At 40.2% G+C, this 15771-nt stretch overlaps 1 protein-coding gene across 3 annotated transcripts in view; it reads left to right on the forward strand.

Annotated features, from left to right (window-relative positions):
- Positions 1-2922: 2922 nt before the first annotated feature.
- Positions 2923-15771, forward strand: part of SMC3 (structural maintenance of chromosomes 3) — a 32566-nt gene continuing 19717 nt past the window's right edge. For 2 of the 3 annotated variants that reach the window (XR_008236890.1, XM_052798889.1), the window contains exons 1-13: positions 2923-3169; positions 6648-6723; positions 8289-8327; positions 9740-9807; positions 10180-10251; positions 10438-10517; positions 11077-11155; positions 12507-12624; positions 13188-13363; positions 13549-13629; positions 13870-14034; positions 14573-14694; positions 15118-15331. Coding sequence is in view for 2 of the 3 variants with exons in the window: in XM_052798889.1 (XP_052654849.1) it covers positions 3155-3169; positions 6648-6723; positions 8289-8327; positions 9740-9807; positions 10180-10251; positions 10438-10517; positions 11077-11155; positions 12507-12624; positions 13188-13363; positions 13549-13629; positions 13870-14034; positions 14573-14694; positions 15118-15331 (1305 nt within the window). In the remaining variant the exon portion in view is untranslated. Of the gene's footprint in view, positions 3170-6647; positions 6724-8288; positions 8328-9739; positions 9808-10179; positions 10252-10437; positions 10522-11076; positions 11156-12506; positions 12625-13187; positions 13364-13548; positions 13630-13869; positions 14035-14572; positions 14695-15117; positions 15332-15771 lie in introns of those variants that run through there. The other variant, XM_052798890.1, reaches the window with a different exon arrangement.

The following is a 15771-nucleotide window of genomic DNA, read 5'->3' on the forward strand; positions in this document are numbered from 1 at the left end:
TAATACCTACCCCGACTCACCCCTCCACTCCTTCAAATACAAATCTCCAAAAGCTATGTGACAAAACCTGTATGCAGGGGCCTACAAATGTGTTTGAAACACTCTTTGAACTAGACAATCATTTGCCACTTAATCCTTAATGAATACAGTTGCTATTTTTGCAAGCGCATCACACTGGTGGGAGTGTTTGTTGATGAAATATCAGTGAGATTTTATTCCTATGAATAAATATAACCTGGTGTCTGTGCACATCTGTACACACACACAAGTCATCTCCAAACTGCAGGAGTGTGCTGTATATCCGAAGTCCTCAAGAGGGAATGAACACCTGGGGATAAAAAAAGATCCTAGGTCCTTATTTGTGCCTGTTCATAATACAGAGGGTGATGCACTTCTTGGTACACCTCAACAACAGCAAGCTGTCTGGGGCACCAGATGTGGGCCAGCAGGTTGTGGGATCTCAGCTCTTAGAGCTTTGACTCAAGGCAGGGTTTTCAAGAGGACCTGGTGCATCCAGGCACAATAACATCAGTGCAGCAGTCAAGAGAAAGGGCAAAATTTTTCTAAGCTGATGGCGACCCTGGTGACTCTGAACCCCTTCTTTAGGGGAGGAAGATTAAATCCTTTCTCTGGGAGTCTATGATTAAGTGAAAATAAGTTTCTGAACTACAAAGGAAAGCTCAAAAACATGATACAAGGCATCCTGTACCACTAAAACCGGAAGACAAAGAGGAACGAACTTTAAACGCTGTCAATTTAAAAACATTTCTAGGCCTGTTACTGCCCTGAGAAAGAGGGATGAATAACAGAGGGTGGTCTTTCCACCCGTGGTTTTTAGCAAGAGAAGGCTGTTAGTGAGGAGGTATCCCAGCCATTTGTTGGGACAAAACCTTCACTGACGTGTTTCAGCAGAGGTCAGACTGCACTGCCTGCTGTGTGGTGCCAATCAATAGTCTCAAATGCATAAAACATATTGCTGTTTTCTCCTGCCTGAGTGCATCATGGGGTGATTTTGCAAATTACAAGTTTATTGAGAATGTGTAAATCTGTGCAATTTATTTACATGCAAATATTAACACAAAAATAGATGTAAATAATTCTTTTAACCAGGTATAGGATTGGTTAAGTGTATTGTAAGGAAAAGTGGGGAATTCGACTTCTCTCTCTTTTCTAAACTCTCTTCTCCCCCCATGCCAGTGACTCCCCTTGGACAGGCCAGGTAGCTGGGATCTGAAGTACTGGCATCTGTAATTCACTTTGCCCCTGAAAAAGTGAAGAGTAAATTCCATTATACAAGCCAATCCCAGAAAGATGTTGTGAGACTCATTTAAGGGTTTAAAATTTCCTGAAATCCTAAAATGAAAGGGATTCCGAAAATGCAAATGGAGGAAATATACTTTTTCCCCCAAGTCCCACTGAACTGAGCTATTTAAAAGTAAATGCAGAACAGTCAGGCAGGAAATTTTCATTCTGAATTTGTTTTTGGCGCAATCTTTATATGCTTTAGTTTTTTAAGCACTGTGCTTTCTGAAGAAACAATGAACTATTTCTTTAAAGGTGCGGGTGATATCTGTTACAATAGCCTACTGATGGGCCTCTAGTAAAATAATTTCCTTACATGGCAGTTAAGAATGGTTGGGACTGGGGAGATTTTCCCTTTAAGCAAGGAACGTAATTCATCCACCTATTATTCTAGGAGACTAGACCGTTCTGTTTAAATCTATTTTTATTAGTGTTAAGAGGATCAGTACAAGAATTCTATTGCGTGTGTAGAAATCTTGGCTACGGCTGCATTTTTGAAGGAGCACTGTCAAATGGAAAATTGCGTTCTCTCCGAGGCATCGCGGCTCTACCGTTGTCACAATAACACCTGAAATTTCTGTAACTGAAAGAGATTAGAAGAAAATTTTGCTTATTTTGTGTGTTTGACAGCTTGACAGCTCCTTTGGGGAACTGAATAGTGGCTCTCTGGGAGATGAAGGAGTGGGTACAGACTCAAGCTAATCTTTGTTTTCCTGGGAATATTTTGCACCATTCCTGTTACTTAGCTCACCCTGGGCACGTATTTGGCTTTTTGCAGTGGATGCAGAGCTCGGCTCTCAGAGGCGCCGAGGCCTGCCAGGGTGCCCGGGCCCGCGCCGCGGCACCTCACACCTGGAGGCTGCTCGGCCCTGTCCCATGCGGCTTCGTGTTGTCTCACTGGAAGGACTGGAGTCGGCGTAGTGGGAACAAAGAGCAAAACCGGATGGAAATAAGCAAAAATTGGAGAAGGGACTGTAATCCACACCGCACGGCCCTACGCTGGGAGCCTCCGGCCTGGTGGGATGGCTAGGCGAAGCGGTGCACGGGGGGTGAGGGGGCATGCTGAGGCCCAGCCGCGGGCCCTAATGCCTCTAATTCCTCTTTTTTTTTAATCGATTTTTTTTCTTTTTTTTTTTTGAGATCCTCCAAAAGAAGACAGGATTTAAGATGAAGGTTTTATTTTACATTCTGGGTGCACACTTTTACTGCCCTCAGTAGAGGACTGGGGAAGGTGTACAGCGCTCTTCTCCCTGGGGTCAAACCTCCGCCGTCTCCCGTGTCCCGTGTCCCGGCCCCCGGCCCGGCAGCGCCCCCTGCAGGCGCGCAGCGCCGCACCCCCTCCCGCCCCGCCACTGTCCCCCGCTCGGCTCACACTTGCCTTTGGCGCCCAACCCGCCCCTCAGGGGGAGAAACCACTTTTCCCAACTCTCTGGGGGGACCCTTACAGCGAGGGGAGGCAGTGTCACCCGCCTTCTCCGCTCCAGAGCACCTTTAAAAAGGGCAGGGAGGCACTTTAGAACCTGGAAGAAAGGGGACTCCCTCTTGTCCCTTGCGGCGTCCCTTCTCCGGCGGAGCAGTGGCGCGTTCCGTGCTCCGCACCTCCCCCTCTATCGGGTGCTGAGTGGTTCGCGCCGGGTAGGGATGGGGTGGCTCCGCCGCCATTTTGTTTGCGTGAGGGGTGAGCGGGGCGCTGTGCTGGGAGGTCTGTGGTGGCTGAAGGGGCGGGAGGAGGCGGCGGCGGATACGGAGACCCGGGGTCGCGCCGAGCGCTCGTACCGCGAAGAGTCAGTGAGGGCGGGCTGAGAGAAGGCAGGAGGCACCGAGAGGGGCGCCTCCCCCATCCTTCGCAGACATGTACATCAAGCAGGTAAGCCGGCGGGGTCCAAGCCGCCCGCCTTGTGCTGTGCGGCCTGGGCCTGGCTGGGTCGGTTTGGCCCGGCCTGCTCTGCCCTGCCCCACCCCGGCGCCGACGGGGTCTTCAATCTCTGGGCGAGCGGCAGAGCCAGGTCCCGGCCCGCAGCAAGAGGCCCGCTGGCTGGTGGTGGATCCAAAGGCCTTTGCTTGGTTCGCTGCTGTTACGCGGGGGAGACGGCCGTCCTTGCTGAGGGGAAGCGTCCCCGGTTCAGCCACGGAGCAAGTCCGCCGTGTAAGGGTGGCGGGTGTCTTTCCTCCCCCTGTTCCCGGGGCTGGTTTCATTCATTGCAGGTGTGAAGTGGCGTTGGGGGGAGGCCCTCTTGGAGCCAGGACTTGCTCGCGGGCTCTGTGGGGACCCTTTGGACGGGGCAGCCCTGGTGTCCCGGCCCTCCAGGCGGCGGGCGACCCAAGGCCTCGAGGCTCGTACCCACGCGGGGCTCGTACACAAACAAAGGGCTTTCCTCAGCTGTCAGGCGGCATCTTTCATCTGTTGGAAGTTGTGGGTTCTCTTATTTTTTACTTTTTTTTTTTTTTAAATCTGTATGTGGTTTTATTGAGGAAATGTGATTGTATTTGGGCTTTCAATTGAAACTGGTTCTGTGTGCCCCTTCCCCCGGGAGAAACAACACCTACTGTTTGTATTGGGATGATGCTTTAGGCTCCGGGGCATGGACCATTTAACCTGTTATACTTCATCCCTGACAAACAATCTACAGCTAACGTTCAGTTAAAAAGAAGTTCCTTGTATGGACTTTTACCAAACAGTTTTTTAGATTGAGGCGATCATCAGTGTTACTTCTGTAGTATATCCCTGCAGTCGTATTGCACAGTATATTGCGTAGTATGGTTGAATTTTTATGGCTGCTTTCGTACCACTGCCAACGCATGTTCATACAAAGCCTACTAGGATTCTCATTTCTCAGTGGACTCAAAATTGACCTAACTTTCTGACACCCTACAGGTATCTTTATTCACTTCTTCATGTTTGAAAGTGCATGTTCTACATAGAAATCGGGTTTTCATCAACTGTTTGGCTGACTAGGGAGTGTTTCAAATGCCTTTGGATCATGTTTTAGTAAATTACTCTTATCATGGCAGGTGCACGCGTTGCTTTTAAAGTCTTTGCATAAGAATTCTTGTTCTCCAGATTTGAATTGCACAGAAGTAAACAGTAGTGAAGATGTATAGAATCAGAGAGTAAGAAGTCCAAATTAAGTCAGAACAGGGGAAATGAGTTTCATCTGGAAAAAAAGAAATTTAGGTGGTCAATAACCAATACTGTTCTAGGAGCTATAGAAGAGAGGATAACAAGGTGTGAACATGAGAAGAAAACAGATCAGACTGAATTTGGTTCCACCAATATCTCTTATTTTGTTGCTTCCCAGAAATCATTCCTGGAGTTTGAAGATTGAAGTTATTTAAGTCTTCATCCGAGGCTATACAAGGCAATAAAGAAGTTCTGAGGTTTCAGAATATGTAGGATGGATGAAGTGAGAAGCAATCTAGAAAAAAACTTTGAGAGGGGTGGAAAATGGTGTTTAGAGTCTGCCTGTATCATACTCTAGTGGTGCCTGAGTATGTGGGTGGTAAAAGTTTGTGCTTCTATAATAATATCCAAGAAATAACGATTGGTTGTTTTTACCTTTTTGTAGAGGCTTTCAGGTTCTTATGAGAATAAAGTAGATGATTTATTCCAGCCATAAAATCTGGATGTTTTTAGAATATTATAGGTAAACTGAAAATACTGGAGACCAAATTTTTTTCCCATTTTTTTCTTGAAATCTGGTGAATTGGGAAGCAGCATTGTTTGCCAAAAGTTATTTAAAAAAAAAAAATTATTTATTTTTCAAAATCGGAGTGAGTGAACATAGTTGCTGTGGCCTAGAGTTGGTGGCAAGACCTGAGTAAGATCTGCTGTTCCTCTTTTTCCTTTGAAAGCTGATTTGGTACTGAGGCAGAGCTTGTTATTACTGCCGAAGTAAGTTACACCGTTTGTGTAATGCGCTACCAGAACATTACAGAATATGGATGTGGTTCTGAAAGTAATTGTTTCTTGAGTCGCTCAGGTGTACAGTTAATGTAGGCTTTTGTAGTAGGGGGAAAGGCTTGCTTTGATGTTTACAGTACTACTTCTAGGCTTTTCGCTGAAGTTTTGTATGTGCTTCTTGGATGCCAAGTATTATGCCCATCTTCTGGAATGTGGGCTATTTTAATACTTGAAGATGTGAGAGAAGGGATGACATGTTCAGAAAAATAGAAAATGGTGATGGGACCATGGACCTGACAAACAAACCAAAGTCTAAATAATTTCACATTCTAAACTTCCACAGTAATAATATTGAGAAATATCTTGTAAGATGTTTTACTGTCTTCCTAACAAGTGATTCTTAGTTTATGATAGCTATCATGGTGAAACATTGGCATTATTTTAACAATACCTTGCTTTTGTTGGAGAAGAACTGTGCGAAGGACGTAATGATTAAATGTCAACTTTAGTTCTTTTGTAAGTGTTCTTTTTGAAAGATCTGCAAACATCAAAACTTTTCAGGTGTCTGCTGTCTTTCTGATGTCTTACTGAGCAGAGCAAAGTTGCTGTATAGTCTTTCAGTACAACTTTAATCTTTGGAAAAGGTTGCTTAATGCTGTAATGCGCATCCTGTAAGTTGGATCAATTTTGCTGCTATGCAGAACTGAAGTATTAGGATATTGTCACTGTGTAGCTTGTATGTTACTTGGCCTGGCAAACCTAAAATCACTACTAAAATTGAATGGTTGAAGTTTAACATGCTGCTTCTAGATGACTGTTTGCTGTGTAGCTCCTGAAGTTAATTGTGTAGTTTTGTATTTGTCTATTTAGGAAGTGAATTCACTAGAACCAAGATAAGTTGCTGCTTTTACTTTTCTATTAGGTTGCCCAGTAAAACAAAATAAGACTGTATTGCATGTAAAATAGGTAGAGTCTAGTAGGGTTTTTGCAGTCTGCAATTGCTCTACTTGGAAAATTTGCAAATAGAATTCTTATGCTGTATGTGGATTGCATTATAAAAATTAAATATAAATTTGGCCCTACTAGGGTAAGTGCTTGTTATATTGGGGTTTTCTGTATGTAATATTTGATGCAAATACATATTTCTGCGTAGTTTGTTACAAAAAGACTCTCAAACTCTCTTGTTGACTGTGCTTTGGCTTAGATAAGTACCAGCATCTCTTGTGCTGTGGGGAGAAAAATATCCCTAAAGTGATGCTTAGGTGAGGCACGAGTTTTATGATGTAAGTTGCTGATCTTGAGCTGGAAGGTTGAAGTGTGTGTGGGAAGGGTGGGGGAAATCAAGTATGTTATAATTGATGTAAATATTCTGTAAAAACTTATAGTTCAAAAAGTGCTTAAGAACAGAGAGAACTTTATTTTAATAACTCACTCTTCTCATTAGGTAATCATTCAGGGCTTTCGAAGTTACAGGGACCAAACTATTGTGGACCCATTCAGCTCAAAACACAACGTCATTGGTAAGTTCTGATATCTGTCTTCTAACACTAACTGGAGTTGCACTGTTATTTCAGATGATGCTCACATTAGAGTCCTGTATAGTTTTTAATATTCTGCCTACGTTTGACTATATTTTCTGTTTTGGAAACTTCTTTACAGTTGTCTGTCACATGTCACGAGGCGTATTCCACTTACAGCAAAGTAATACTAACATTCAGTTTTACTGTGACAATAGTATGTCTGAGTCCTCAGAAATTGAGGTCTGTAAACTCCTTCATATGTGCAGATCTCTGTATCAACTAAACCCTCTTTAAAGGCTGTCCTTGCAGGAACAGCAGCAGAGAATTTGGATTTTTTTTGTGTGTGTGTGCAGCTGTGATCATTTTTGATAAGTAAGCACACTAGCTACTATAAACTGCTGCAGAGAAGATCCTCTTTCTTCCTGCTTTGGAGGAATGAATTTCTGGAATGTGGAAAGTATAATATAAGTTTAAAAGTGTAGTTTCGTAAGTAACACCCTAACACCTAATCTGGCAACATGTTGTTGTCCACCATTGTCATGCCTCTTCCTATTTTTTCCCCATTGATGCCTGGTCGTGCTTTTTCATTTGCATTGATTTTAGTGATTGTGCAGCAACTTTGAGACTGCTAACCCGACAGAAAACAGTCAGTTTTGGACATAAAAACTTAGTAGGCAGGATTTAATCTGAGACTGGAAAAACAGTGCATATGACTTGAATAACATGTCCTATTATTTAATGTTACTTCAGTGGGAGCTAAAACTTTATCCAGGTATTAGTGTTTTTTAAAAGGGGAAAAAAAAATCCGGCTTCACTATTTTTTGACTTCTTAAAGACCTCATAGCAATCCCAAGTAGCTTTGGGAATGAGGTGAATCTGGAGTGTATGTAGGCAGGAAGGGATGAAAAGCTTGGGATGCTTGTTGCTGCTGGAAGACAAGCAGTTTCGAAATTAATACAGTAGGTGCTGATCTTAAAGGTAAGACACTGAGCCTTGCTGAAACACATGAGAATAAACACTGCGATTACTGCATGTCAGCATAGTGTAGTGTTCTTATACCTTTATTTTTTAAGTAGAAATAGTACTTCTTCCAGTCTTTTTAAAACAAAACATTGCTGAATTAGCAAGTGGAGTATTAAGAAGTTCATACTCTACCTGGTCAACCTGAATGTACAGGCAAGTGATTTCCTTTGGTTAAATATAAAAAATAGATGCTGGGAGCAGAAGAATTGGATTTAGGTCTACTGTTCTTATCCCACCAGGAGATCAGTATTAAAAAGAAAAGGATGGGAATAAATAGGATTGGTTTAACCATTATTATCATTGTGGAATAGCGTTGGAGTTTGTAAGTCATTGTAATGTATTTGAGTGGGGAAAGGACTGCTCTGTTGTTCTCAGACAATGACTGAGTCATCCACCTACTAAGTTTGCCTCATTCCCTTGAGATTTTGTTTGGCTGTGTTAAATTTGGGTTCTGTTCTTAAATGTTTATATGCAACATTTAATGTACATTGCAATGTTAACCTATGGGAACTTGAGGTTATACTTTGTGTTTTAATTTTCAGTGGGAAGAAATGGATCTGGAAAAAGCAACTTTTTTTATGGTAAGCTTGGATTTCTTAATATAGTAGCATGGGGATGCTGATGATACCAGGTTTCTTTGTTTTTGCCAGAAGTTGGTTTACCAAATGTTCCTCCTCAGCAAGGAGTTGAGATTGGTAATTACTTGACAATGAGGAAAGGCAGATCTCAGTGCACTTGTTCAGTACTTACCTTCAGCTTTTTCCCTAGTGTTCCACTTCTCTTACTGAGGGCCTTCTAAGACTTTTTAAATGGCAAAAAAAATATTTACAGGAGGAAACCAATTCTAAAAGTCACCCACCTTGAAAGCTGCTTGTGATATTTGCAGTTGCTTTAGATATTCTGTCCTGGTTTTGGCTGGGATAGAGTTAATTTTCTTTCTAGTAGCTGATATAGTGTTATGTTTTGGATTTAGCATGAGAAGAATGTTGATAACACTGATGTTTTCAGTTGTTGCTAAGAAGTGTTTAGATTAAGTCAAGGTTTTTTCAGCTTCTCATGCCCAGCCAGCAAGAAGGCTGGAGGGACGCAAGAAGTTGGGAGGGGACACAGCAAGGACAGCTGGCCCAAACTGGTCAAAGGAGTATTCCATACCATGTGATGACATCTCTAGTATATAAACTGGGGGGACTGGGGCTGGGGGGAATCGCTGCTCGGGAACTAATGGGGCATCAGTCAGCAGGTGGTGAGCAATTGTATTGTGCATCACTTGTTTTGTATATCCCAATTCTTCCATTATTATTATTGTCTTTCTATTATTGTTATTGTTATTTTCTTCCTTTCTGTTCTATTAAACTGTTCTTACCTCAACCCACAAGTTTTACTTTTCGACCCCCTGATTGTCTTCCCCCATTCCACTGGGTGGGGGGGGAAGTGAGCGAGTGAGCAGCTGCGTGGTGCTTACTTGCTGGCTGGGGTTAAACCACAACACGTTCTTAGTGGCTGAATTCTAAGCTGGTTCCATAGCAGTATGGCACAGCTTATACAGCCTTTTAAGGTATGGTTATGAGGGGGATTTTGTGGGGTGGGAGCATCAATGGAGGAGCAAAGATGCTAGTCAGAGGTGTTAGTGGCCTTTGTGATGGTAGACTTAATAAATTGTCAAGTGTTAAGTATTTTAGCAATATTTTTAACCTAGCCTGTGTGCTAACTATTTGTAGAGGAAAGCTCGTGAATCCGTGCTTGTGCAGCATTGTTAATGCTTATGCAGTGAACTAGTAAGGTCGTGACAGTGAGACTTCTTCAGAGAAATTGTAGTGTACAGCAGCCTGAGCAATAAAGATCCAGCAGATTAATGAGGAAACATTGTAAGATACTAGCAATGGCGTGACTATACTATACAACTGTAAAACAGTATGTTTTGAGTTAAAGAAACTGCTGCATATCTCCGTAAAGGAAAGAATAAATCTTCTGTTTCTTTATTGTTTTATTACAGCAATTCAGTTTGTACTCAGTGATGAGTTTAGTCATCTTCGCCCAGAGCAGAGGCTGGCTTTGTTGCATGTAAGTGAAGGTGTATAACAAGACTAAAGAATAAGCTAACACATTTGAATGTTACTAAAAAAATGGTAAACTGCTGGACTGTGGGTATTTTAAGCCAATTATTTTGAAAGCATCCTTAAACATTTTTTGTTTCCCTTTGGCAAAATGGAATTTATTACAAAGTAGTATATTATGCTGATAATGCACACTGGTGAATGTGTATGCAAGATTTTCAGAAATAAAAATATATGTAGTTGATCTTACATAGATGCTCTTGACTCTCAAATCCTTGGAAGGAAACGGGAAGTGGGATTGTCAGGGAAAAGGGGAGATGAATGAGCTCAAAATCCTTCTAAGGTGGGAATTATCTAACCAAAATATCTCCTTTCTTAGGAAGGTACAGGTCCTCGTGTTATTTCAGCATTTGTGGAAATTATTTTTGACAATTCGGACAATAGGTTACCGGTAAGTTGAATACACTACTTCAGAAATAGATGATCATTTCAGACTCTAGTAATCTCGGTATTATAGAAGTCTTCAGTACAGTAACTGCTTTTGAGTCAGTTCTGGTAAAAAGTGCCATAATAATTCTGGATTAGTTATACATACCTACTGCAAGGAGTTAAATTTACTGGTTTTTGTTTTCTTAAGATTGATAAAGAGGAAGTCTCACTTCGCAGAGTCATTGGAGCCAAGAAGGACCAGTATTTCTTAGACAAGAAAATGGTGACGTAGGTACTTCTTTTCCTTAGCTGAATGAGACTAGTAGTATTTCTGTAAAATTCTCTAGTCAAACCAAACACTTGCATCTCTAGCCTGAAATAAATTAATTCAGTTCTGTAATACTGAGTACCGGTAGGTTGACAGCAAGAACATCAGTCCTTGTGCAGTAGGCAGCAGACTTTGAATTTACAGCTTAATCCATTCATTAATGTGATGATTAACTGCTTATATAGTATTTCTTTCAGGGCTTTTTTAAATAGAAGAGTTACCAGACTTTAGGTTGTTTCATATCCTTCCTTGTGATATCTTTACCTGTATTTGCCTCCTTTTCACTTCAAGGTGCTTCTTTCTTAACCTCTTTCCAACACTATAGTATTTTATTTTCCATTTTTATTCTCTTTTTTTCATTTTAGAATTAGCTATTATCAAATAAAGAAGCTTCTTTAAAAAGCATGCATTGCACACAGTGACTATAGCATGTGTTGCATAGTTGTGATACTTCGCTGAATTTTTACAGCTGTCATTTTTACTTTAAGTGTTTTTAATAGAGTCACAATAACATTTCAGGAAAAATGATGTAATGAATCTTCTTGAAAGTGCTGGATTTTCTCGCAGTAATCCCTACTATATCGTCAAACAAGGAAAGGTAAGGTTCTTTTTCACAGAGCGGAAGAAATCACTATCAAGAGTATCGTGTTTCCTGGATGCCAAACTTAGTTCAATTATTGCAGAAGTAAACCAAAACCTAAATCCCTTTTACTTTTAATCAGTTCTTGTAGATGCTGCTTTTGCAAATATTACTGTTTTAGTAGTTTATGTTGATGTTAAGAAAAAAGTTTTAATGTCTGTAATGTTGATATTCAGAAAAGTTTTCTGAATTTTCACGGTAATCTTTGCAATCACGTGCTTTTCTGTATACTTAAATACAAAGCAGACTTGATTCTTGTGACTATTTCAGTGTAAATTTATAGATTTCAGGGCCTTAAGATGAGGCAGTAAAGTAATTGTAGAGGATTTTAAGAGGCTAAAAATACTGTCAATGGAGGATGAATGGAAACGTGGAAGCACCAAAAGTGAACACAGAGCAGGGAAGGGGCTCACACAGCATGGCCTGTATTAACTCGTCTTCAAGACCCAAGCATGCATACCAGAGCTTTCAAAGAACACTCAGATCTGGAGTCAAAGGACAGATTACTTGTAATGGCTCACAGTGTAGAGATACTGGTAACAGTCAGCTCTGAAAGATTACTGAAGGGTATACCTGAAAGAGGAATGCAGGAGACTTGAGGAGCACTTGATGACAGAAGTAATGACCCAGCAGTACAGTCTCTCAAATGTTTATCAAGATAAATTTTCCTATACAGCTGAAGGTGTCTATTTGGAAGAAACAACTTCAGCTGGAAAGTCAGTTGTGTTTTGTAGTGGGGATTGGTGCACATGACACTTACAGCCAAAATACACATACTGGTTTTAATATAATACAAATTAGAAACAGTTACTTCTTACAAAAGGACGCAACCACTGAAATTCTATTGAAGGAAAGTGAGTTTTACATTGGGTTTAATTGTATGACTGATTTAATGTTGGATTAATGAGTGTTTCATGACCTGAATTATTCTAAGATTTATAACCCCTACATTTTGGTGTGGTTTTATGGAGGCATTTAAATTATTTGGTTTAGCACCAGGACTTAAAAGCCCAAGCTTGAGTTTCTCTAAACATAATTCTGAGTGGGTAATGATTTCTTCAGTTTACGTAATACTAGTATCTTGAGTTTTGGCAATAACTGGTATTTGAAAACCAATAAAATTCATTACAAGCAGAATACTTGCCATCCTAAAGTAATTATCTCAAAAGGAAAGCAGTATGGTATATACTAGGTATCTGAATCTTCCTGCCAAAACCTCATGCAAGCAAAAAAATTGCAATCTTTGATCTGTTGTGGTTAGCCATACTTCCAGAGCAGGCTACTGAAATCATAGATCTTGAATTTTCAGATCAACCAGATGGCCACAGCTCCTGACTCTCAAAGACTGAAGTTACTAAGAGAAGTAGCTGGTACCAGAGTGTATGATGAACGTAAAGAAGAGAGTATTTCACTAATGAAAGAAACAGGTAAAAATAGTTTTAAGAAATGAATGTTTTACACCACAATAATTCTGTTAACCCTAAAGGTTTATGGCTTTTTCAGTAGAGCTAATTGCTAGATAGATTTTATTTGTGGTATGTTAAATGGTACAGAGCATGTCATATCTCCTCCTTGAATTTTAAATATCTCAAAAGTTTTAATAAGTTATTTCATGTGTGCTTTTGGTAATAAAACTTTTTACCTAGGTTAATAGGGATATTTGAACTGTTCAAAACACAAGTGATGTCAGCTGGCAGTGATCCAAAAATCAGGATACCTACTGCTATGCAAACACTAAAGTGGTAGTATAGTCTATAATTATTTTAAGTGTGTGAGTCAAGAGAGTACGTGCTTGTGTTGCATTACATAACTAGTATCAGCAGTTCTGCTGTTAGGATGTTTTGGGGGGGAACTTCTGGACATGGGTTCTCCTCTTCACATTTCATAACTGTTGACAGATAGTTAATCACTGGAGGAGATTCGGTAGTTTTAAAGGTGTGGGAATGTATTAGTGTTTAACTGAACTTCAGTCTTGTCATCTTTTTTAAAGAGGGCAAGCGAGAGAAGATCAATGAGTTGTTGAAATACATTGAGGAGCGACTGCATACTCTAGAAGAGGAGAAAGAAGAGCTGGCTCAGTACCAGAAATGGGATAAAATGAGGAGAGCGTTAGAATATACCATTTATAATCAGGAGCTTAATGAAACCCGAGCTAAGCTTGATGAGGTAAAATATCTTGGCTAATGCAAAATATAACATGAGCTGTTGATTTGCTTTTTGACAACATCTCCTTGCATTCCTTGATAGAATCCTGTCAATGTTCTTCACTAATATAACAAATTGTTTTCTTTCTGGAACTACTACTAAAACAGAATCTTGCTACTTAAGCTATTGGTGATATTTCCATACAGCTTTCTGCCAAACGGGAGACAAGTGGAGAGAAGTCCAGGCAGCTGAGAGATGCACAGCAAGATGCTAGAGATAAAATGGAGGTAAAAATACTTTTAACAAGGGCTCTCTGGAGGTGTGTTTTGCTTTATGGGTTGGTTTTTGGGGGGGGGGGTTGTAAAACAGTGTTAAATTCTATTTTATGTTTTCATCCTGTTTGGAAATGGGAGAAGTTGTTCACACTTTTAGTGTATCGTGATTACATAATAATGATCTTAGGAGTTTTGACAGACACTAAAATGTGCATGCAGTGTTTAAGATACTACATACTTAAATTTGCATAGGAAATAGAACGGCAAGTTCGAGAACTGAAGACAAAGATTTCGGCAATGAAAGAAGAGAAAGAACAACTTAGTGCTGAAAGACAGGAGCAGATTAAACAGAGGACTAAATTAGAGCTGAAGGCTAAAGACCTGCAGGATGAATTAGCTGGCAACAGTGAACAAAGGGTATGTAACAGTGGTGAAGACTTAAAATGGCATTGGCACAAGGTAGTATACCTGTACATTGAAGTTTTGGTTTTAGACTGTGGCCTTTCATTGTTTTCTGAGGTTTTCCAGACAGATATCGTAGTTTTTTGTGATGTGTTACATCCCCTAGAAGCACACTATAGACTGCTGTGTTACCCTTTATTTGTCGTCCTGCATGTTGCAAAATCAAGCACCTACAATTCTCTTGATCTTAATTGCTGCAAGTATTGGGAAGGAGGGTTTTGTTTGTAGCACTAATTCAAACTTTGTTGTTTGGCCCATACAGACCTTCCTTGCTTGCATAGTTTAGCTTTTTGACAATTCTTCATTTCATCCCTCTTTGCTGTCCCGATTGGAACTGAATTAATTTCTGTTAAGTGTTGAAACAGCATACTATCAGATAAGCAATGGCATCTTGCAATCTTACAATTAAATTATTCTTTAGAAGGGTGTAGTTATCTAATAATACAGTTCCTGATATTACCTAACTTTAAATACTGCTTTGTTTGACTTTCAGAAAAGACTGTTAAAAGAGAGGCAAAAGCTTCTTGAGAAAATTGAGGAGAAGCAGAAAGAATTAGCAGAAACGGAGCCAAAATTCAACAGTGTAAAAGAAAAAGAAGAGAGGGGAATTGCTAGGTCTGTGGCATTTTACAATGGGGAGTCAAAGCATTTAAAAAAAAACCCGAGATACTATCAATACTATCCATATGTGCAATTAATTCAGAGTTGTATTTCTTGCTTGAGAATGAGTAAGCTATATGTACTTACAGACGGTCTATAAAAAGCTTCCTTTATTGTTGGGGGGGGGAACAGTATCTGGTGAAATTAATTTTTAAGCTTAACCACTTCTGTGGGCTATTGTCGACTTTTTGTTTTGTGAAGTCCTCTGGGTGATTTTGTGGTTATAACATGATCCTTTTCTTTTTGTTACTGATTTGGTGCTTAAATTTTAGAGCCTGGTTTGACACACATTTGAAAATTCTTATGGTAATTTTTCATGCTTGCTCTTAAATTCAAGATTTCTTTATAATACAGTGTGTCTTTCCCTTCTCAAAACAGACTTGCACAGGCTACGCAGGAAAGAACAGATCTTTATGCAAAACAAGGTCGAGGAAGCCAGTTTACTTCCAAAGAAGAAAGGGATAAGTGGATAAAGAAAGAACTGAAGTCTTTAGATCAAGCCATCAATGACAAGAAGCGGCAGATTGCAGCTATACACAAGGATTTAGAGGATACAGAGGCAAACAAGGAGAAAAATTTGGAACAGTACAGTGTAAGTGTTCATCTTATTACTTCTCAGTATTTTTGAGAGAAGGGTTAAACAATCTAATCTTGGACAATTAGACTTTAGTGCCTATTTATAAGGAAGATGAGACTTTCTGGTAGGGTGTGGTCTTTCAAAAATGTATTATTGAAAACATCTGTAGATAAACCCAAAATTGCCTTTAGCACTGCATCTAACTTAACTCTGTATGTTGACTTTCTGGTACTTCCCCCAAAGTGTTTGGCCTGAGTTTTCAGGAAGACACTTTGTCCTGGTTTCAGCTGGGATAGAGTTAATTGTCTTCCTAGTAGCTGGTACAGTGCTATGTTTAGTTCACTATGTCAAGAATGTTGATAACACTGATGTTTTCAGTTGTTGCTAAGTAATGTTTAGACTAAAGTCAAGGATTTTTCAGCTTCTGATGCCCAGCCAGCCAGAAAGCTGGAAGG

Source organism: Harpia harpyja, chromosome 10, assembly GCF_026419915.1.
Source record: "Harpia harpyja isolate bHarHar1 chromosome 10, bHarHar1 primary haplotype, whole genome shotgun sequence".
In the NCBI taxonomy this organism is placed as follows: domain Eukaryota; kingdom Metazoa; phylum Chordata; class Aves; order Accipitriformes; family Accipitridae; genus Harpia; species Harpia harpyja.